The sequence below is a fragment of the Cyprinus carpio genome, chromosome A12 (genome assembly GCF_018340385.1).
Source record: "Cyprinus carpio isolate SPL01 chromosome A12, ASM1834038v1, whole genome shotgun sequence".
Taxonomy (NCBI): Eukaryota; Metazoa; Chordata; class Actinopteri; order Cypriniformes; family Cyprinidae; genus Cyprinus; species Cyprinus carpio.
The window spans coordinates 20,243,450-20,267,565 of NC_056583.1; the positions used below are offsets into that span (position 1 = coordinate 20,243,450).

General features: G+C 35.4%; 3 protein-coding genes across 7 annotated transcripts in view; all 3 read left to right on the forward strand.

Moving 5' to 3' along the window:
- The window catches only part of LOC109065833 (protein tweety homolog 2-like), a 50,584-nt gene extending 45,760 nt beyond the window's left edge, over positions 1 to 4,824 (forward strand). For 2 of the 5 annotated variants that reach the window (XM_042768025.1, XM_042768026.1), the window contains 4 exons: positions 929 to 1,114; positions 1,387 to 1,465; positions 2,532 to 2,558; positions 3,152 to 4,824. In XM_042768025.1, coding sequence (XP_042623959.1) covers positions 929 to 1,114; positions 1,387 to 1,465; positions 2,532 to 2,558; positions 3,152 to 3,232 — 373 coding nt within the window. In that variant the 3' untranslated portion in view covers positions 3,233 to 4,824. The remainder of the gene's footprint in view (positions 1 to 928; positions 1,115 to 1,386; positions 1,466 to 2,531; positions 2,559 to 3,151) is intronic. The other 3 variants (XM_042768029.1, XM_042768030.1, XM_042768027.1) reach the window with 2 other exon arrangements.
- Positions 4,825 to 5,725: 901 nt separating this feature from the next.
- dnai2b (dynein, axonemal, intermediate chain 2b) lies at positions 5,726 to 19,342 on the forward strand. The gene is made up of 13 exons (XM_042768031.1): positions 5,726 to 6,013; positions 13,341 to 13,528; positions 13,705 to 13,866; positions 15,021 to 15,148; positions 15,702 to 15,844; positions 15,927 to 16,040; positions 16,399 to 16,538; positions 16,651 to 16,773; positions 16,885 to 17,108; positions 17,201 to 17,336; positions 17,443 to 17,589; positions 18,067 to 18,291; positions 18,851 to 19,342. The coding sequence occupies exons 2-13, from the start codon at positions 13,346 to 13,348 to the stop codon at positions 18,938 to 18,940; spliced, it is 1,815 nt and encodes a 604-aa protein (XP_042623965.1). The 5' UTR covers positions 5,726 to 6,013; positions 13,341 to 13,345; the 3' UTR covers positions 18,941 to 19,342.
- A 650-nt stretch (positions 19,343 to 19,992) lies between these two features.
- Positions 19,993 to 24,116, forward strand: part of LOC109071023 (kinesin-like protein KIF19) — a 34,295-nt gene continuing 30,171 nt past the window's right edge. Inside the window, exons 1-2 of the mRNA XM_042768032.1 lie at positions 19,993 to 20,360; positions 22,391 to 22,471. Coding sequence (XP_042623966.1) covers positions 20,322 to 20,360; positions 22,391 to 22,471 — 120 coding nt within the window. The 5' untranslated portion in view covers positions 19,993 to 20,321. The remainder of the gene's footprint in view (positions 20,361 to 22,390; positions 22,472 to 24,116) is intronic.

Consider the following 24,116-nt stretch of genomic DNA (forward strand, 5'->3'; position numbering starts at 1 on the left):
TTATGAGCATATGTATCTTTAGCACCATAACCTGAAGCGACCTTTGAAGCTTTGGGCCGATGCCATGTAGTGGTCTAAAGAGATAACACAATGTGAGATAACACGAATATGCTTACATTGTTTTCTCACCTCTTTCTGAAACTATTTTTGTATTACTCTTTGTCAAATTTGATGGCATGATGCCAAACTGGATCTAACCACACCAGATCAATTTGGTGGCAGCGCCACCTGTTGGTCAAAAGTGATAAGCAATAATATTTATGGGTTTTCTTCCATTTTGCTTAAAATCACAAACAACTACTTAAATACAATTTTTCTATAATCAGTAATAGTATTTAATTTAATTTAATATTTTTTTTCCATTTAATCTGACACTCCCTGCCATGCTTGTGTAACGGATGCCAGCTGGTAGGTGCTGTGCAGGTAAACCTCACTCCCTTGATCTCAAGAGGTGTACTAGCGACTGATGCTACAAGCTGTGGTCTTTAACCTCCATGTCAGTGACCCGGGTTTGAGTCCCGTTCCAAGCGGGTGCAAGTAGTAAGATCTGGGGGGGTTACAGTTGCTGAGCTTCTTATTTTTTGCCTCTGTTGTGCTTGACTGCTTAAAGGGATAGGTTACGCAAAAAATCATTTACTCACCCTCAAGTTGCACCTCTATGAGTTTCTTTCTTCTGTTGAACATAAAAGATATTTTGAAGCGTGTAAGAAACCAAACAGGTGCTGGTCAAATGACAATTTTTTTTTGTGGGTGAACTATCCCTTTAATTCTAGAATTTTTAATTCTGATGGTGCTGTATTTGTAAATTGCACTTTAGTTCTGTATTTTTAGTAATATAAATGCAGCCTTGGTTAGCAAAGGAGAAAAATCTTACCGGACCCAAACTTTTGAATGATAGTGTAAACTATGCTTCTCTTTCTTTCCACAGAGATAGAGATTATGACGACATTGATGACGGGGACCCGTTTAACCCTCAGAGCCGGCGAATGACATCCCACCATTCACACCCGGGCAACATGCACAGCTTCTGCAGCTACAGCAGCAGCATGGGAAGCCAAACCAGCCTGCACCTTCCAACACAGGCTGTGACCAACGCACCTCTGTCAGAATATATGTAAGAGTCAACCTTAAACATGATTTATTCTTTTTCATATTCTGTGATATCCTGTTTTCAGATTGTTGTGTGACAGCTCAATTCAGTAACTTTTGGGTGTAATAGAGGGGAGCTGATGTTGATGTTGATTGATTTTCCTTTCTTGAGGAATATTAGATGAAGTTCACTTACTGTATTATTTCTAAAATACTTACACTATATTCTTTCTCCTTCCTCACTTGAACTCTCGCCCTCATTTTCTCTTTTCATTTATCACTGTATTATTTTGACAGGAACCAGTCTGCGCTGTTTGGAGGAAACCCGCGCCATGAGAACGTGCCACTGATTGGGAGGGGATCTCCACCTCCTTCGGTGCGTTGGGCTCCAGAGGCCAAGTCCTTCTCATGACCACACATACACTCATGTTGACACAATGACAGTAATTCGCACCAAAGATTTTTAACCTTTTTTCATAATCATTTTAAGGGTCAATATGAAATCAAAATTGGCCATATGTACACTACTGTTCAAAAGTATGTATTCTATTTAAAGGAGATATATATATATATATATATATATATATATATATATATATATATATATATATATATATATATATATATATATATATAGAAAGGAAACATCAAATTAATCAAAAGTGGTAGTGAAGACATTTACAAAAGATTTCTATTCCAAAATAGTGTGGTTTCTAATATCAAAGACTCTTAAAAAATATAATTGTTTCTACAAAAATATAAAGCAAACTTACTGTTTTCAGCATTGATAATAATGCATGTTTCTTGAGCATCAAATCAGCATATTAGAATGATTACTGAAGGATCATGTGACTCTGAAGACTGGAGTAATAATGCTGAAAATTCAGCTTTAATAATAATAATAATAATAAATTTTATTTATAGTGCGCCTTTATTTCCCATCAAAAGAATAAATTATGTTTAGAAATTTGTTAAAATAGAAAAGTAATTTTATTAAGAATAATATTTCACAATATTACTGTTTTAACTCTATTTTTGCTGTTAAATGCAGCCTTGGTGAGCATAAGAGGCTTTTTTTAAAAACATAAAAAAAATATATACCAAACCCAACTTTTGAACAGTAATGCACTTATTTATTTAGTACTTATTTTTTATGTTAATGTGCACAATTCATCTGTGCTCATCATAATAAAAATTAGACCATGTATGAAGAGAGTAAATTGGCAAAATTTTGATTATATGTTGACTTTAAACACTTGCCATGATTATTTCTACCCTTAATCTTCTATTTATCCTTTGATAGCCAGTGGCTTTCTACTGTCTTCTGCTAATAGCTTCTTTTACGGTTTTTCTTTGTTTGTTCGTATGTTTCTCTGTTTGTATGTTTCTGTTCTTTTTTTTTTCTTCCTTATTTTAACCAAAAAATAAAATTCTTTTTGGAGCTTTACTCTCAGCCATATAGAAACCGCGTAAGTTGCTGTATGATTACAGTATTGTTGTCCCTCTCCCTTTGTTCTCTTCTATCTTTCCTTGTTTTTCCTTTTATTTCATCCCTTGTTTTTATCCTATGAGTCTGAATAAATTTTGTGTGGGTGATCCCCCCCCCCCCCCCCCACTTCACTCCTGGCATGGAATGGATCCTCATAGACATACCCACATATGTTGTATGTTAGGCACAGGTGAGCTACGTAGAGCACGCCCCCTATTGGTAGGATGTCAGAATGCATTTACAAGAGCATTTTTCTGTGGGATTGTAGTTGTCTGGCCCCTAGCATGCCTTACAAACCCTTTTGATAGCTAATAACTTTATACAGGTTTAGAGCAACATGAGGGTGAGTAAATGACGACAGGATTTTCTTTTCTTTTTTAATACAATCTTTTAGATATTAACTAGCTAAAAAAACTGTCTTGGCATCATCAGTAAACTTCAGTAGTCCACACCGAACACAAAAAGTGTAGTTCATTTTCATTTCACTCCTGAAAAATCATTCTTGTTTGCTTGAATGGTTTTAGTGATCTGTATGTTATCAGTTTGTGACTTCTGTGTTAATGTGTTTCACAGTACTCTCCAACCATGAGAGCCACCTACCTCTCCATGACCGAAGACCAGATCAGACACTTTGGGGAGGATTTCAGAGCGTAGAACTGATCTGTTGTCCTCTGGTCTGAGTCTTTACACGTTGGAAATATGGACACATGGAAAACTCTCACGCCAGCATGTCTGCGCTTAAAGGAGCACAGTCTGAGAGGAGAACGTCATTTTAAGAGCACTCTGTGTGTGTGTCCATGCAGGTGCTTGCATGTCTGTGTGTGTTTGTCCATTATTCTGATGGTGGGATGCTTCTTTTCTCTCACTACTGACACATTTGTGAGGTGCTGAAATATCCTCTCTCTAATAACGGTATGTTTACACAATATTTTCATTAAATAGACTGTTGGTCTTCCCTATTGCCTTTTCAGCTGCAGAAACTGTTTGACGTGGGTGGCAAAAACTTTTTTGAACCAACTTTATATTAAGTGTCTTTAACTACCATGTAATAACATTTAATTTTTTCATTTGATGCAGTGCACTTATTGTGTATATGTCTTTACCTGTACTTATAATAAAAAAAAACCTGCATGTAATTCCATCTGTAAATCATTTCTATAATTGCATCTGCTATGCAACTAACCATCCCATGAAACCTGTCACTCACCTTACTGCATCCAACCCCCCCCCCCCCCCCACCACCACCACCAATTTTTTTTTTTTTTTTTTGATCTTATGTAATTTAATTTCAGCTTCATTTCAATTACTGAAAATTATTTTTAATGAATTTTAGTTAACAATAACAACCCTGACAACTATTTTTTTTTTTCATAAGTACATAGTAGTGAAAGACAACTAATATAAATATAGTGGGACCTCTATTTTTTAGGCATAAAAATTGAGCTTTTTTTTTCTAACTGGAGTACATAACCTTATAAAAGTTACCATTTGTCATTTTAAAGATTTTGTACATGTAAGTGTGGACACTGGTTGAAGTATTAATATTCTGTTCATTGGACATTTAGTCCTACATAGTGTACAGCATTGCTAGTATCAGCGTAGTAGGTTTGCTAGGTACTTTTCTAAGCAGTTGTTCATGAACAAATGTTTTTTTTTTTTTTAGCTACTGTGCAGTGTGGGCTTCATGGACATGTCATCACTTTTTATGATGGCTAACTGTACAGATACTAATGCATCATCTTATTTTGAAGTGAAGATTCTTTTGTTTTCTAAATGTGTTTTGTGCCAAGAATGGAAGCATGTTTTGTGCCTCTAAAGCCTTAGTTTTCTTTCCCTTTCATTGCTTTATTCAGTGAGCGCCCGCTGATGTGTATCTATGGGAGAGGGGAATACACTCTTTTCTGTTTCTGTTTTGCATGTAGAGGCATTTTAAGCACAACATGATCTCTTGAAGTTTAAAGTGACCGAACATACAGTAGATTTGTTCCACAAATTGTGTTTCTGGCATCCTGAGAGATGTTCACCTCATTTCCAGCAGGCACAAATGATGCACTTGGAACATAAAATCTTCTCATATCAACTTGAAAGAGCACACTGAGCCATCTTCTTCCCACATAGTAAATGCATATGCTTTGTAAATAACCTGTATGATAACTGATGTTGTGTGATGATTTGTATTTCTTTCTTTGCTCCATTCCTGTGTGGCACTTTCAGTTTATTGTTTGATAAAATCAGCTACTTGGACAGATGCTTGCACAGTGTGTTCTCATTTAAGATTTATGGTTGCATCCGTTTGGTTTATTGCTAGATAGTTTCAATTAAAAAAAAAAAAATGTAAACTGATTTTAATACTTTGGGTGCATGAATAGCACTGTTGCAGACACTGAAGGTGGTGCTTTATTTCTGTCTAACTTAGAGGACAGAAACATGGATATAGTAAAACCATTTTGAATTGAAGTAAGACCTACGAGTGTAACAGTTATTTTTGAAAGTTATAGGCACATAACCTTTATGTATAGGCACTTTACTAATAGCCAGTAGCTGGGCATGTTTTTACACCATATGTAAATTGGCTGATAATCCTGCCATAAAACTTTTTACTTTGACTGCAACAAAATCTAAACCTTAAAACAATTATGAAATTGCAAAAATGTAAAGAGTCGTGTAAAAATAAATAGCAAATTGTTTGACTAAAAAGTGTTGTTAAACTTTAATATTTACATAACAACCTGCCCCAACCTGACGCTTATAATCCTAATCCTGTGAAAACAGTTTAACTGTATGGTGACGATCTAACTGCTATTGCAGAAATATGACGATTTATCATGATGGGTTTATTTTGGAGAGGGGACGCAAGGATGCGTTAATGATGATGAAATAATAAACTGAAATGAAACTTAATTCAACCATTTTATATTCCTTATAATGCCTGAAAAATGACATTTGATCATCTGGTGTTAAAATGTGGTTTTTATATAGATGAACAGATTACAAATTAAATTTACCATTTATTATTGTATTTGTATTATGTTTTAAAGTAGAACTTTTAATCAGTATACACAATCTTGTTAAGTCTTTTTTTATCTGTCATAAAAGATGTTTAAAAGTATATTGTAATCAACAGCCGCTCTGTGAGAATAGCGCGCTCTACTGGCGCTGTTGTCTAGCATTGGCAAAAAAAAAAAAGAGAGTGGAAAGCCTGAGGTAAAACCAATAGTTTAATCTGAATGAAACACTATAAAATAACGCGTATATATCTATACGTATAATTCTAAGCACGACTCATTGCTTTTGGTATTTAGTACTATTAACATTATCCCTTTTAAAAAGTAAAAGTTTGTCTGAGAAGGTGACGTCACAGGCGCCGCGCTGCTAGGATACAGTAAACTCCTGCAGGCACTAAAGCCAGCAAAACCCACAAAGCGACACAAAAAGGTAAGATTAATAACGTGTCTGATTTTGAAAGAGCTTAATATTAAACGGGTTCCTGCTGTAGACTGACACATGCCTTGGAATGCTTCAGTGCAGTCCTTCCAAAACTAATTTTGACAGCATTCTGTTTTGGATTTTAAACTGCTCAAATAAATGTCCGTAATAATTATATTAAATCATAGTTCGACCTTATAATATCGGTGTTTTTGACAAGGAGCTAGAAGCAGACAGTTTTATGAAAAGTCTTTGTTATTATTTGGTGCTGCTACCATAAACGAAGCCGGTGTTCAGAATTTGTTAGCTAAAGTTTTTGACAAGGAGCAAGAAGCAGACAGTTTTATGAAAAGTCTTTGTTATGGCAGGTAACCGGTTTAGTCGGTGTTATAATCTATTATAATGTTACTGAAACGTTGAAACGTTTATGAAAAAAAAAAAAAATGTGTATATATATATATATATATATATATATATATATATATATATATATATATATATATATATATATATAATTACAAAAATATGTTTTCAGACGTGATCTATAACTGCAGTGTGTCACTCAATCATCCTAAAAATCACAAATTTCAAATAAAGTGTGTGTGATATTCTGCTATAATTCCTCTAAATATATAAATATATAAACTTTTATGATTTCAGTCATTTAGGGGATATATTACATATTTGTATTTTAAAAAAAATAATTATAATATAAATCATTTAAAAATGTAATAAAAGATTGCCCATACTTAGTCACCAGTTTGATTTCAGTAGTGAGAGAGTGTGAAATGCTATAATTCTTCTAGGGCTGGTCCAAATACCATTTTTGAGCTTCGAAGCTTCGATAGTAATCAACAGCGAATATTCGAAGCTGCGGAGGTTGAACATGTTCTTCTTTAACACCATGTCTACACCGGACGCGAGCGGCGCGGCGCGACAAAATACAATAGAACCTTATGCTGTCTACTATCGCAAGCCGTTTTAGCATTTAAAACTTGGTTTGACTATCCATAAATATAATTTCGGATAGTCACAATTCTAATTCGGATAGTCATAATTATAATTCGACTAGTCACAATGACAATTAGAGATATCTGCAATTATAATTGCACTAGTAAAAAATCGGATTAAAGATATCTCTAAATACATAATGACTAGTCAAAACTCCATTTAAGATATCTGTAATTACTTTATAGATATCTTCAATAGACGCGTCATACATCCACAAATGTAATTAGAGATATCTCTAATTCAGTTTCGACTAGTCACAATTATAGTTTAAGATATCTGAATTGCAATTGCTCCTAGTCGAAATGCTGTTGTGTGACGTCAGAATAAATTTACTCAGCTCCTATCCGCCTACTCCTCTAATTGCTAACAACATAATAAAAGTCTGCTTTTGTTGTCACGGAGAGAAAAGATACCGGATGAAGTGCTTCGTGGATTATTAAATAAATCTGGATGCAGCCTTGTGTGGTAAAAGGTCTCCAGCGTGCATGTAGCGCTGTGTTTTTAACTGAATCATGTTGCAAAACAGACCAAATGCAGTACAATGTTCAATAAAGGCAGAAAATCACAAACTGCTCGTCTGAATTTATTTATTATATATTTAGACAATGAAAAACAATGTTTATTTATTTATTTATTTATTTATTTAAAGAAAGATAGGCCTACCTTTAAAAAAATGAAGGTAGGCCTAATTTGCAGATTTTATCTTACCATTCAGATAAGACTGACTTTTTTTCCTCAGAATTGCGATAGCTATATAGACAATGCGAGACTATATATATATATATATATATATATATATATATATATATATATATATATATATATATAACTGAGATAAAAAGTAGCTATTTCTTTATTTCTTTATTAATTAATTTATTAATTAATTTCTTTATGTAGTGGCGGAAACGAGCTTCCATAAATAGCCCACAAGGTGGGAGTATTGTATTGTATTTTAGCAAGAGGTCCATGATGATGATATTCTGCTGTGTGTTCAGTGATGAGCGCCAATGTATTCTTTTATGCAGCGGCTATTTGCACTAGGTGTAAATAGCATATTTTCTTAGCGATAGATGCTATTTACACTAAGTGAAAATAGCAATGGATTCTAGAAAATAGCAGTATTTTTTTAACGATGTGCCATTTACACTAAGTGCAAATAATTATAGATTATATTTACACTATGTTAAAATAGCAAGATTTTCTGCTATTTATACTACTTATTTCAAATAATGGCAATTATCTGCACCTCAGTATTGTAGTACATTATAAAACAGTACACAATAATAACTTGGTGAGTGTAAATTATCATTTTAATTCAATTTTTTAAATAGATGCAACCTTACTGGGACAATAACGCCCTCCCTACACCTACCCTAACCCTACCAAATATTTATTTTCAACCTTTTAATTATTTCCTTAATTTTTATTGAAAATAAATGCCTTTCCGATACGATATGAGATTTGAAAAAGGACAAAAAATATTTGGCAAAAGGCGGACGCGAACTCGGGTCGATTGCGTCAAAAAGCACACACCTTAACTACTAATCCATTTCAACTGATACTGAGTCTGCGTCGTTTATGAGTATTGACCATTCAAATCACATGTTGGTGGGCGATAGTGTAACTAGCCTCTGACAACAAGGCAGGATTGCACTTAGTGTAAATAGACACTGATTCTTTTAACATTATATTAAATGTTGCAACGGCTGACATGTGTTGGTTTGTAAATAAAGACTAACAAAATTTAATCCATAGCACACACGTCTCAACATTACGATATAAAACAGGTTCAAAAGCCTATTCAAGTCCTCTCTGTATAGCCTACCACTTTTACACATGCTCCAGCTAAATTTTTATTTCCATACTTTTGAATTACTTCTGTATAAAACAGTTTAAAATCACCCAAAGACGCAGGACTTTTATTATACAACTCTTAGACAAAACTGCGGATGACAACAGTCAGTTTCCAAGCCTGGATTGGTTAAATAAAACGTATAAGGTGGAGCTCAACAAAAATGTGCATGCACATTGTAGATATCTATAAACGTATTTTGACTAGTCAAATTGTTAATTCCAGATATCTACATTGCAATTACGCCTAGTCACAAAGCTAAATGCAGATATCTCTAAATACAGTTCTTCCTAGTCAAAAATCTGATTTGGATATCCATAATTAAATTGCAGATATCTTTAAATGGGTTTTGAATAGTCATAATTCCAATTCAAGATATCTTTAAATATGATTTGCCTAGTCAAAATTCCAATTCAAGATATCTACAACTGTAATTTGACTAGTCATAAATGAATAGCAGATATCTACAAATGTATTTTGGATATCTTTAAATTTTTTGAATTAAAGATATCTTAAATTGTTTTTGACTAGTCAAATCATATTTAAAGATATCTTGAATTGGGATTACGACTAGTCAAAAACTCATTTGAAGATATCTCTAATTGAATTATCACTAGTCAAATTGTAGTTTGAGATATCTTTAATTAGAGTTTTGACTAGGCAAATCATATTTAAAGATATCTTGAATTGGGATTATGACTAGACAAAACTAATTTGAAGATATCTGCAAATATTTTTCAATGGAAGTCAATGGAAGATTATGACTAGTCGTAATAACATTGTAGATATCTGGAATGTGTATTGTGACTAGTCAAAATGACATTGTAGCAGTAGTGTAGCCAGAAAAGAGACTCTGGGTGTGCATATGAAAATCTGGGTGTGCCACTTTTATTGTCAGATTATTGTGCAAAATTATTAACCATAACCATGCCCCACATAACCATAAAACCTATATAAAATAATATAGCTGCAAGCAGCAATACGGGGCCAAGCTCTGCAAGGCACAGCAAGCAGACCAGTATGGCGCACATCAAGTACAGCAGCGCAGCAAGCATTTAAGCAACAAGAGCAGTGCAAAGCCTGAAGAACAAAACATCAGAAATCGGGGACAGTACTTTTATGCGGCTCGCCCCGAAGATCATTTGAGCGAAAAAAACGGAACACTGTACTTTTCAAAATGGCTACTACTGTAATGGGGGAGTCTTAATGTATGATATTGTTTGTGATCAGCATGATGAAAGCAATCAGGTGTACTATGTCTCATTGTCTCATAGAGCTGCCATAGACTCCCATTTGCGGAAAGAATAATATACATTACACTCAGGATCGCCAATGACATAGTCATAACATAGTGCCTGTTAGCTGCACTGTAAAACCTGATGAGTTTGTTCAACTCAAACCGTTTGAGGAAACCGATTGCATAAAAAAAAATTATTTGTGTCCAAGTAACTCAGTAACTTATTGTTAAGATAACTTGGGTAAATAAAGTTAATAGTACTAAGTCCATTCAATTAATATAACTCAAATCTATGAAGTACACTGTAAACCCGAATAAGTAAGCAGAACTAGCAGATTTTTATTTGTATTTAAACATTTTCAAGTTACAATTAAAATGTATGAGTACATTAATTCATACAATTAACTTAAAACTTTCAATTGATCTCAATGTGAACACTTTTATTAGTATAAACTCAGTTAGCTTTTTAAAAGCTAATCTGCTTACATACTAATTGCTAACATATTAACAATAGTGTTATACAGAAGCTGTATGAGCGTAACAATATAAAGGGATCATTTGCTCTCAAATCAAGCTGCATTTACCACTTGTCACCATAAAGCCAACATTAACAGAAATTCTTCTAAATTAGCATAACATAAATTTGCAAAACATTAATCACTGCTAAATCTCACACTTAACATTAATCTTACACACACACACACACACACAAAAACTTATATTACACTTAATTTTAGCATTTACTCTCCCTTTTGAGTGCCATCGGCAAAGCATGCTGGGAAATAGACATCAAAGCCGTTTCAGTTAAACTTAAGTTTGTCTAAATTAAAATAAATAATTTCATAAAACTCAAAACAATGAAACAGTTAAGTTTACTTAAAATATATCAGTTATGTGAACTTGAAAGAAAAACAAAGTGCTAAATACTCATAAAGTTAATTTCACTGAACGTTTAAGTTTTTCCTACTCAAACCAATTAATTATTTTGAGCGTTAGGGTTTACAGTGATGCTTAAAGGGCGAGACGGCGTGGCCGTTTTGAGCATTATGACACCATATATTGGATTTTTATTTCTGTGTCCCTGAGAGTATGATTTAGAATGTTCAGTGGCGCCACAGAACTCTCAGATTCAAACTGCTTTCGCGCGTTGGCTGGCGCTGAGCCAGAGACGGAAGCGCTTAGCGCTTGTCATATATCAACAATTATCATATAACTAATATGCAGTGTTTTCAACCACATAATGTTTATTTTAGGTTTCATACATTTAAATATACATAATCACTAGTAAAACAATGCATTGGTAGTTTGTAAAATACACACTGCTGTCTATGGAAGCAGTAAAAACTATATATTAAAATGTAATTTGCCTATGTGTTTTATTCATATATCAGACACACATAGCAGAACAATAAAGTTTACTCTATTCTCACAGTTCAACAGTCACTTACTTTCATGTATTTCGGGAGAAACTGGGGAATTCAAGTGCTGTACCAGAGACAGTTTGGCTGTACGTTAAATCCGACTGACAGGACTCTGAACTGCAGCGCTCATCTCGTTAGATCAAGATAATTTATAAAGGTTTTTTAAACGAAGAATCGGAATTTCAAATAGTTGACATGGTAAGCGTGTCAATGTTTGAGAATATTTTTTAATAAAAAATGAAAAACGAAATAAAACGAATAGCGATACATCTGTTAGTTATTGTGGCCGCGGTGTGTCACGTGACAATCATGACCCGTCGTCATGGAAACAAGGGGTCAGTTAAAATATTTGTAACTTATGCGTGAAAGGGTTGATTTTAAAAAATATATTTTCTAAGTAAACAACAATAGCCCAAGTTTAGTCAACATTTTTTATTGAGACTATAAAAAATGATTCTGCATCTATTTTTAAGTGTGCCAGCTGACACTGTGGGTGGCACCAGCACACCCTGGCACACCCGTGGCTACGCCAGATATCTTCAATGCATATTACGGCTAGTCATAATCACATTGTAGATATCTTAATTCCAATTACGACGAGTCATAATTGCAATATAGATATCTGGAATTACAATTGTGACTATACGAAATTATATTTATGGATAGTAAAAAACAAGCCTCAAAACACAAAACTCAAATCAATATCCTACACTGGATGCAGCGCGCGCAGACTGCTGCTGCATTCTATTTATGACGTAGGCCTCCTGACACAAATTTCAAATGATTTTCAACGGTCGCTTTGTCAGGTCTGGTGGTGTAGACACGGTGTCATGAAGGCAGGAATATCTTTGTGTCTGTCTGTTTGCATTTTTATTATATCGAGACCCGTCATCCAATCGACTTCACGCATGGCGGGTGTGTTGCTGCAGACCCAAGGGAGTGTAGTGCAGTGTCGCATTTTGGTGTGATATGGACACGCGACACGATCAGAATGAATAAACTTTTAATAATCTATAGAACAGCGCGAGCCAGAAGCAGCGCGCCTCATGCGGGCAGGGATTATATGCTCTGAAATAGTCATACAAAACACATACTTTTAATATAGACAAATTATTATAAGGCTGGGCTACTGTACGTTTTTTTTATGACTGCCATATATGCAAGTATTTTCCAAGCAAATTAAGTGCACGTTTTTATCATGTGTAAAATTACTGATTAACATGCCGGATAAAAGCAGTTTTTGTTGTTTGTTTGTTTGTTTGTTTCACACCAAAAATATACTATAGGCCTACTACTTACAGAACTCAGGTGATTTTTCAAACTTGATATGCTGTTGTGGTAGGCCAGTTTCAAATCGCATATTTGGCACACTGCCTTTCTTGTCCTCACTTAATTTAAAGTGCTCTCACACAGCTGAGGTCTTGGCATTTTTGTCTTCTCTTCCAGATGAACTGAATCATGACGTGCACTCATGGGCGATTCATATTCGAGGGCAAATGAGAACCGTTTCGCGGGGAATGCCAGATGTTAGAATATTCCAATCTCAAAATAAAAAAAAAAATAACAACAAACCAAACAAATATTAGTTCGATTAATCAAATAATCTGGTCCAGCCCTAAATTCCTCTAAAACTATTTTAAACAAAATTTTGTTCACAAACTGTTCTGAGCAAGCTTACAAAAATGTATGTATAATAATTATAGAAACATTTATGACCTCATTAATTGAGGGAATATGGCATATTTTATTTTATGTATGTATGTGTAAAATCAAGAACTGTTTACACCATCCTCTTTTAATATTTCTTACCTTTAGCTAAAATGGAGATTGTGTACGTGTACACAAAAAAGCGCAGTGAGTTTGGGCGCCAGTGTAACTTTTCAGACCGTCCAGCTGAGCTGCATGTGGACATTCTGCCTGACATTTCCCTCGCTGCAAACTTCACAGTGAGAGATCCATGTAATGTGACCGTTCAGTGCGCAGAGGAAATGTCTGAGCATGAGGTGAGGCCAGCATTAACACAGCAAAAAATAAATAAAGAAATCCATTAACGTGCAATTTGCAAACAACTATACGTTCATAAAATATCATGAAATGTATTATTATACTTTCGTATAATATGAGTTAGTTTGCATCATAGACTGAATTTGAAAATTCAAGAAATTCTTGTCGTGTTCAGGTGAACACAGAGCGCTTTGAATCAGAGTCACGAGGAATAAACCATGTGGAAGGAGGGTGGCCGAAAGATCTCAATCCAGAGGACATGGAGGTGACCATACGCTACAGGAAGAAAGTGGAGAAGGACGAACACTACCAGAACACCATTATGCAGATTGCTGGTGTGAGTGCCTTAAACTACACTGAACAAAATTATAAACGCAGCACTTTTGTTTTTGCCCCCATTTTTCATGAGCTGAACTCAAAGATCTAAGACATTTCTATGTACACAAAAGGCCTATTTCTCTCAAATATTGTTCACAAATCTGTGTTAGTGAGCACTTCTCCTTTGCCGAGATAATCCATCTACCTCACAGGTGTGGCATATCAAGATGCTGATTAGACAGCATGATTATTGCACAGGTGTGCCTTAGGCTTGTGTGACCACCATTTGCCTCACGCAATGCAACACATCTCTTTCGCATAGAGTTGATCAAGTTGTTGATTGTGGCCTGTGGAATGTTGGTACACTCCTCTTCAGTGGCTGTGTGAAGTTCAATCTACAATGCTGACATCAGCAAACCGCTCACCCACACAACGCTGTGCACGCTGTCTGCCATCTGCCCTGTACAGTGAAAACCGTGATTCATCCGTGAAGAGAACACCTCTCCAAAGTGCCAGACGCCATCGAATGTGAGCATTTGCCCACTCAAGTCGGTTACGACGTCGAACTGGACTGGTGTGGTTACACGTGGTCTGCGGTTGTGAGGCCGGTTGGATGTACTGCCAAATTCTCTGAAACACCTTTGGAGACGGCTTATGGTAGAGAAATGAACATTCAATTCACGGGCAACAGCTCTGGTGGACATTCCTGCAGTCAGCATGCCAATTGCACGTTCCCTTAAAACTTGCAACATCTGTGGCATTGTGCTGTGTGATAAAACTGCACATTTCAGAGTGGCCTTTTATTGTGGTCAGCCTAAGGCACACCTGTGCAATAATCATGCTGTCTAATCAGCATCTTGATATGCCACACCTGTGAGGTGGATAGATTATCTCGGCAAAGGAGAAGTGCTCACAAACACAGATTTAGACAGATTTGTGAAATATTTGAGAGAAATAGGCCTTTTGTGTACATAGTAAAAGTCTTAGATCTTTGAGTTCAGCTCATGAAAAATGGGGGCAAAAACAAAAGTGTTGCTTTTATAATTTTGTTCAGTATATTAACCATAAAGTATTATGCAAGCAGTATATGAGATGAGACTTCAATTCCAGAACATCAGAAGACATCCTTTTGATTTCCTTATTGAAAAACAAGCCCAAATTTGCCCATTGCAGCTTATGGAACACTGTTGCAAGCAGAACAATGCCACTGACATCTACCAGGAGTTTTTTGAGGAAGAGGATGATGAGGTAGTGGAGGAATCGGAGGAACAGCCATCAGCGAAGACAATCAACGTCTTCAGGTGAGCGCACTTAACTGTAATAATAGGGCAATATATCAACAAGGTCAGTTTTTTTTTTATTTTATTTTATTTTATTTTATTTTTTTTAATAATTTCACTTTTCAATTTTTTAAGACATTTTGGATAAATATTGTGTTCATTTGAATTCAGTCATTTTTTTTACAAATATATAATTTTAATATTTTTTTCTATCATATATGCATACATTACATGCAAAAGTTTGGAATCAGTAAGATTTGTTTTGTTGTTTTTTAGAGAAATTAATTTAGCAAGGATGCATTAAATTGATCAAAAGCAACAGTTAAAACATTTATAATGTTTACATTTCAAATAAATGCTGTTCTTTTGAACTATTTTAATTATTTGAACTATACAAACTATTTGAATGAACAATTTCTTAATATTATCAATAATCAAAAAATGATTAACCCCTATTTACAAGTACACATTAGGATGGACTTCTTCTAATAAAAAAAATCAAATTAGTATTATTTTTTTTTTCAGACATATTTACATGAATAGAACTTTTGAATCATATAATTGTTTTTTCTAGAGACCCGAATGAAGTGAAGCGCACAGCCACCAGTTTGTGCTGGCACCCCGATGGCAACCATAAACTTGCTGTTGCCTATTCTTCCCTTGAGTTTCAAAGAGCACCCAATGACATGAGCTTCGACTCCTACATATGGGACATTGGTATAACATAAGAACAGCGCTTTTTTGTGATATAACAAAAAAGTCATGTGCCACAAAAATGTTTTTTTTTTTTTACTTTCAGAAAATCCCAATAAACCTGAAATGACACTGAAACCTGTATCTCCACTTGTTTGTCTGGAGTACAACCCAAAAGATTCACACATTCTAGTGGGGGGAAGCTACAATGGACAAATCGGTGGGTTTTATCACCTGAGCGCTTATTCCAGCAACCACAACACTTATGACCATCTGAACTCTTTTAGTGGTGTAATAAAATTGGCGTCAGTCACTCTGTGCATTTTTAGTTCTCAATAAATTATGTTTAATGGAGGATGGAAAAGTACTTTTGATCTTGTCTGAATAGCATTTGCTAGATAAAACAGATGTGGCTCTTTGTAAAGTCTAATTGCTTGACTAATAGTCTATGGCAATGAATGCAAACATGAAATGAGTATGTACTTTGGAATGGCATCTGTAGATGAATTTGTTATATATTTTTAGAATATATTTTTATTAATAATGCATGACCACCTAGTTATTTAACCCATTTCCAGCATATTGGGACACTCGTAAGGGCAGCCAGCCAGCAGAGATGTCCACCATCGAACACAGCCATAGAGATCCTGTCTACAAAGTCATCTGGCTGCAGTCGAAGACAGGCACAGACATCTTCTCGGCTTCTACAGATGGCCAGGTCTGTGTGCAATGACACAAAAGTCTAAAACTAAAGAAATAAACCACACCATATTTCAATGAGATTTCATTGAGTTATCAGAGATAAAAGACACTCATGCATCTGACACCAGGTACTGTGGTGGGACATTCGTAAGATGAGTGAGCCCTTTGAGAGACTCGTACTGGACCCTAGTAAAAAGGGGAATCTTGACAATGCCCTTGGTGCAGTCTCGCTGGAGTTTGAGACCACTATGGTAAGAGCTATCCCTAGTTTTTTTTTTTTTTTTTTTTGGCTCACTGCAAGAAGAACCTTTGTAGACATAGATGTTGAGAACTTAAACATCCTTTGTTTTTGATTACACAAGCCCACTAAGTTCATGGTGGGCACAGAGCAGGGTCTTGTGGTTTCATGCAATCGCAAAGCAAAAACCCCTGCTGAGAAGATTGTATGCACATACAGCGGACACCACGGCCCCATTTACGCCCTGCAGAGGAACCCGTTTTTTCCAAAGAACTTCCTGACTGTGGCTGACTGGACCGCCCGCATCTGGTCAGAGGATATCAAGGAGTCCTCCATCATGTGGACCAAGTAACTGCTCAAATATAGCATTATAAAAGTTATCAAAAACATTTAACATTCTTACCAGCCCTAAACTGTTAAATGGTAATCTGTTTCCACAGGTATCACATGGCCCATCTGTTAGATGGCTGTTGGAGTCCAGTCAGACCCTCGGTTTTCTTTACAGTAAAGATGGACGGCACCTTGGACGTGTGGGACATCTTGTTTAAACAGAATGACCCCACTCTCAGCCTCAAAGTTGGTCCTTAATGCCTCCTCCTTGTACTGAAAATCTCACAGTCCAGTATCTCAGCGTTATCTGTTTAAAGAAATATTCACAATGTGTGTGTGTTTTTCTTCACAGGTTTGTGATGAAGCCCTGTGCAGCATCCGGGTGCAAGATAACGGCCGCTTCCTGGGCTGTGGCTCTCAGCTGGGAACCACCACACTGCTGGAGGTTTCAGCAGGCCTGTGCACACTGCAGAAGAACGAGAAGGCCATGGTCTCAGAGGTCAGACACAAACATGAACATGATCATGATTTCTTTATAGTCCATATTAAAGCATACATTATATGACACTGTTCAAAAGTGACCAAGGCTGGATTTATTTGAACAGAAATGCTGTAAAAACAGTATATATTATTGCAATTTAAAATAAGTAATATATTTGAATACATTTTAAAACATAGTTTTCTAAATTTTCAGCATCATTACTCCAGCCTTCAAATCATTCTAATATGCTGATTTGGTGCACAAAAAATATTTCTACTTATTGTCAGTGTTGAAAACAGTTGTGTGTTTTTAAATATTACGATCTGTAATATAAAACTAGAATATTTTAAGCAGTTTTAAAATCATACTAAGGAAAAGAAAAGTTCACCTAACTGAAGAATCACCCTTTTACATCCAAATGGATCTAAAAATAACTTTGTATGTAGTTTGTATGTACATCCATCTGTCATACACTGAACTTGTGTATTTTTGCAGATGTTTGAACGCGAGACCAAGCGGGAGAAGATTCTGGAAGCTCGGCACAGAGAGATGCGTCTGAAGGAGCGCAGCCGCTCCGAGCAGAGCCGAGAGGACGAGGGCAAAGAGGCAGACGGGGAGGAGAGCACAGAAGAGCTGGTGGCCCGTGCAGAGAGGGAGTTCTTCGACATCATGGAAGCCGAGAAGAAGAAAGAGTGGAACGAGGAGAGACAACGAGAGAAGGTGAAGGATGTTCTGCTTCTAGAGTTAAGATGTTTACTCTAATGTTTTGAACATCAGGGTTTTTAACCACACGTCTGTGTGTTTTGATGGGTGTTGTTTCAGAACAGCCTGTCAAATGAAATTGCCCCCCTTTGTGGAGCTTTAACAAATTGCACCCCATGTTTGGACTGTTGCTCCAATAAGATAAGGGCCCCGAGCTCTATATATAACCCTGAGAGCTGGGTTGAAAAAGCTCTATTGTGAAAGACAAAGAAAGAAAAATCAATAAAGTCTACTTCGTCTATACCCATGATGCTTTATGCTCCTCTGTGATTGGTGAGGAGGCATTTGAGCTCGCGTGAGCATCAGAAGTGTATTGCTGTAGGCCTGTCTACTCAAAGGCTCATGCGATTAATGCTTCTGGCCTTTTCAAGGACCTAAGTTATTTGAAAATAAAGAGGGGGTTTATAATTAGGTTTGTTTTATGTGTCTCACATGATTTTTATAGGCAATTAATTGGACAAAAACGTTGCTTGTATGGTCTCATAGTTTTTGATCTGTCTTTTCTTATTCCCTTCAGGAGAAAGGTGTGTGTGAAGAGAAAGATTTCCAGGAGGAGCATGAAACTAATGGTGTTTCTTCCTTTACAAGAAGAGAAATCTCTCTGTAGATTGCCAACGCCGAGCTGGTCTCATACTCAGATCATGTTCGCAATCCATTTTACTTCCATAATTTGATGTATTTCTGAGTGAAATGGGATATTCAGTGAGAAAACTTTTATTTATCATGAACAAATTGGATTGTGTAAAGTGGGCATTAAATACCAGAAGTGGACTGGAGTTTCACACTATGACCACAAACTCTGTAAAGCTGCTTTGAAACAAGATGTATTGTGAAAAGTGCTATACAAATAAACTTGACTTGACCAGGAATGTGCATTAAGAAAGTAGACCGGTGATTTCATGTTGACTTCAAGGAATAAATGCAACTGACTGTTTTTGTCGTTCTTATGTTATGCCATGTAAGTGACTAATTAAATAAAATACTTTTAGCATTTTTAATTATGTGTGATTATTGCAATTAGTCTCACAGTTGTCAGGCAGACTTTCACTCATCTTTCAAATTCTCAAACTGTTCTTAACAGCTAACTGTAAATATTCACTATTGTTTGATTATATTTGTCATTATATCCTTCCACATGTGTCTTAAGATCTCAAAATACTGGTATTGTGTGAATGGGTCAAAAGCATGAAAATAATAATAATAAACCAGTTCATGCAGAAAATGGACCCTGAGCAGACCTCTAATATTATGAATTTTTTTTTTTTTTTTTTTTTAGTTTTTGAATGAGTATTTGTTTGTTTGTAATTTTAGGGGCATACGAACATCATGGCTTTCTAATGATAAAATTCTTATTAAAAGGCTAAAATTCTTGAAAATAAAATTATTTTCAAAAAAATCTTTAAATTGACTTTTTATTATTGTTTATTTAAAGAAAAACAACCCAAAAATTGTATTTGTTTATATCAGTATATAATAATTGAAATATATAATACACAATAATTAATACACTTACTATTATTGATTCAAAAATTATAATATTTAATATATATACATATATAGGGGAATTATAAAGCAGGACTAACGAATGAAAACTGCAGTACAGTTCATGGCCAGTAGGTTTCGCTGCTGTCTCAGAGCCTGAGAATTTCTGTGCACCTGAGTGGAAGAATCATCAGCGGCCAAGTTGGTCTAACTGCAGTGCGCACTGCACTACTGCTCATCTCTAGGGACATCACAAACACAACAGACACACACACTCACTCACTCACTCACTCACTCACTCACGGGTTTACTGTGGGTGGAGAAACACACATCCCGCTCAGACATGGACCTGAAGGAGCGTGTGATCGCTCAGTGTGTTTTATAATCTTAAGCGCAGGTGAATTGTTCCGTGAATCATGACCGTGCTGCGTCTGTTGTGTTCTCTTCACGTGACGCGCATGTTTTAGTTTACTAACAGCCGTGAAAACGTCCCGCAAAACATTACGATGAAGGACACTGGCGAATCAAAGGATCATCAACTGACTGTAAGTACACTGACTTATTATATTTACCTGCACTTAGTGTCTTCAGAGTCTGTAGACTGTTCAGCCAAATATGTGTAAGTTAGGCTATTCGTGTGAATTGAAGACTGTATATATTTGTTTGTGTGTATCATCAAATATATAGCTTATATCCCTGTAGCTGGACACTTTGTTTCAACCAATAATAATTTATGCTATGTCTACTATTATATACTATTATAACGTTACATTTATATGCATTCTGCTGTGCTTGTGTAATTAGAGTTTGCATGTATACAGTATTTGTATTATGAAATATAGTTAGGTTATATTTTATCTGCATGTCTTGCATCTTTACAGTTTTTTTTTTTTATTTATTTTTATTTTTTTACAGACTGTTTGTAGTTAATAACTGTATATGCATAAAACTTTTTATGTATGTGGGTATAGTTGTGGCGGACATGCTAAACTTTATCTAAACTTACATTTAAAATTAATTTCGTACACCGCAGAACCATTTAAAATGATCTAGTCAGGCAAAAAGATGGTTAACAGTTCTGAAAGATGTAATAGATTATGGGGATCAGTTATAGAATCTATATGAATACATTTTCAGTTATTCAGTCTTAATCTAAATATGGACACATTATCCATCAATTATGCATGTGTATGTATAAGTGTATTTATTGAGGTGATTTCTGCATACTACACGCACATGTCAGAATTTTTTATATGCAAATATGTGGTAGAAATACACAAGTTAATATAAATAAATGTTTATATATAGAAATAAAAAAGTGGATTTTATTCACTTCTGTAGTCAGATTTCATTCCCTGACAGCTTGCCTACTTAAAATCCCAGGACAGATTTCAGTCTGACAGTCTACACTTGTTATATTTGGATTCTCTGGGAGCTTAATACTTGTTTTCTTGTGATCTTTTGCCCCCTCTCAATAATTCACAGCGGCAGTTTAAGTTCCTTTTCTCTTCTTCCAGTGTAAGACATCATTCCAGTGCTTGAGCTAAAGGAAATGTGAGACAGTCATGTACTCTTTCTAGGCGATTTTCTATATGATTATAAAATTGAAAATAATGACAAAAATATTGCTCTGTGAATCTGTAGCCCATCTGCAGTGACTTTATGCGAGTATTGGCTGTGAGCAGCATAACAGAACTGATTTAGCCACATCTCATTAAGCATATTAAATGTTTGGAAAGCATTTGTTGCTATTGCTATGAGCAATAATACCCTCCAGCTATAATATTCATACTGCATAAATAACTACCTAGATTGCAGAGCTGCATCGCTGCACTGTGACCTGTCAATGTTTATTTCTACACAAAAAACTGTGGTTATGTGCAAATCAATTCTCCTGCAGGCCAAACGGAAATGCCCTTTAAATACAAATTGGTGAGGGTACTGTGCTTATATTTGAGAAATGTAACCTGCTGCTGTCTTTTATTTCCCCAAAATAGAGCAACCACTGCCCATTAGTGATTGTATATCACTAAATATTCTTGAATCTGTCTAAACATGTCACCTTCTTATTCAATCAAGTTCTGATTACAAAAGGAGCTTTATTTTTTTTTTGTTATTTTTTAAGGGCCTCTCATTAGTGAAGATATAATCTAAAATATATTATATTATATATTACTGTAATAATATATAATACAGTACCGTGATAATTAAGCCACATGCATTTGTATGAATTTCACTGCATTCAATAAAAAACTTTTAGAAAGTATCCTCATAGTTTTAAGACTTAATTTGAACACTATATCAATTATTTTAGCATTTAAAACAAGAAAAAAAGAAAACGATATAGTTACAAAAAAAAACAAAAAAAAAACAATGTTAAAATAAAAATGTTTTTGTAAAATATTTTTCTTGAAAAATGTGATTGTGCTGTTGTGTTGTTTTTTTCTTTTAAATAAATGCCATTTCGTTTAATATTTTATTTAATGCAATGACATTCATGCTTGTTGTTAAATATATAGTAGGGTCCAAATACTCTTTGAGAATAGTGCATTACTTTTTTTTTATTGTTTTCCAGGTGGCCCTGCGGATTCGGCCACTGAGTGATGCTGAACTGGAGGAAGGAGCCACTATTATAGCCCACAAAGTGGATGACCAGGTCAGACCAAACAGTTATTGTGTCAGCTATTGCGTGTGTGTGTCTGGCGCAGAGTCAGCACTACATTCTGCTTTAGCCTTCTCAATGAAGAATGCATGTGCATAACTGCCTTAAAAAGGAGATTGCAGAATCTCAATGTATATCGCTGTATATCTGTAATCTTCATTAAGTGCATTTTGTGCACTCAGACTATATTTGCTTTGTGTTCTTTTTGTGTTCATTGTAGTGGATCTCTGTTGTTTTCAGTCTAAGGTCTAAGCAGGTGACTCAGGCCATTAAAGTCAGCCAGGCTCAGAATAAAGCATTACTTTAATGAGGACAGCACTCACATTATTCAGAGAAAAATGCTTAAACTGGTTACAGGTATTCATGTTTTGTAGGTCAAGCAGTTTCTTCCTGTGCAAGTGGGTGGTTATTGGCCAGAATATGACTTTATGCTATTACTCAAAAGTCAGCTATGCAAATGTCAGCTTCCATAGTATAACCTGTTTCAGCCACAGAATAATAAAACAAATTAAAAAGCTACCTGCAACTCACAATTCTGATTATTTTTATTGCAATTCTGAGTGTCTCACAATTCTATTTTTTTTTTCTCGTAATTCAGAATTGTGAGATACTAACTATAAATTGCAATTCTGAGAAAAAAAAAGTCTGAATTATGAGATGATATCTTGCAAGAAATATAAACTCAAAAGTCAGAATATGCAAACAGGATGCCACTGATGCATTTGTGGATTTTAAAATGTAAAGTTTATGTTTTATATATGTACTCATAAAAAGGAGTTAGATGGTGAGGAACGTGTCCATTTATCTCCATTGTCTAATTGTCTAAAGTCTTGCTTTAAAATAGTTTGGAAAAAATCATATGACGACATTAATCACAGGCTAGTTTAAGTGTCTCTAGAGCTCTCATTGGCTGTAATAACCAGATGCTAACTAGTCCCAGTGTTAGTGAATGAGGCGAGTGTGGTCAGATCTTCTGTCTCAAGGGTCTGAGTCACAAAGACAATTAGCCAATACTGTGAGACCTCGGCACGGCATGACATCATTTCATTTCCATGCGTCTGCAACAGCAGGCAGTCATTATAATTATTTTCACCCCTTTCAATCTGATCTTGGATTGATTAATTGTTGTAATTATAGCTGTATTTGCTGGCATGTATCAGACAGGGTGACGCTCATGTGATTTATACTTATAACAGAACAAAACAAAAGTACTACTTCTGAAATTCAAATTATAGACTGTGTTGCTAGCAATACCAAGGTCTGATACATTTGTTGTTTTCGGATGCTAGATGCTAACTTGAAAGAGTCTTCTTCTGCAGTTACTAGTTTTCAGTTAGTTACTGTATATGTTGTTGAATGGCTAATGTTGACTTCAGGCCCATGGACGGTCAGCTGAGGTGGTCATGTTTACAATCGAGCACTGGGACATAACAATGCGAACTGGTTCTACAAGGGCTGATGGGATTAGTAGCATGTACAGAAAGGTTTTGACGTTGTGATTGTTTGTGCAGTCATCCCCATGAATAGAGAAAGAGAACAAGACTGCCAGTACCAACATATAATGAGCTTGTGTAAGTGTAGAAAAATATATAAACACACGCTCAAAAACAGGCACGCATGTTTGCTGGTGAATAGCAAG

Bases quoted from the DNA above. Each gene is read 5' to 3' on its own strand.
- dnai2b (XM_042768031.1), top strand. From the start codon at position 13,346: ATGGAGATTGTGTACGTGTACACAAAAAAGCGCAGTGAGTTTGGGCGC. The intron at 15,149-15,701 runs GTGAGCGCACTT...TGTTTTTTCTAG, and splicing joins AAGACAATCAACGTCTTCAG to AGACCCGAATGAAGTGAAGC. The intron at 17,337-17,442 runs GTTGGTCCTTAA...TTTTCTTCACAG, and splicing joins ACCCCACTCTCAGCCTCAAA to GTTTGTGATGAAGCCCTGTG.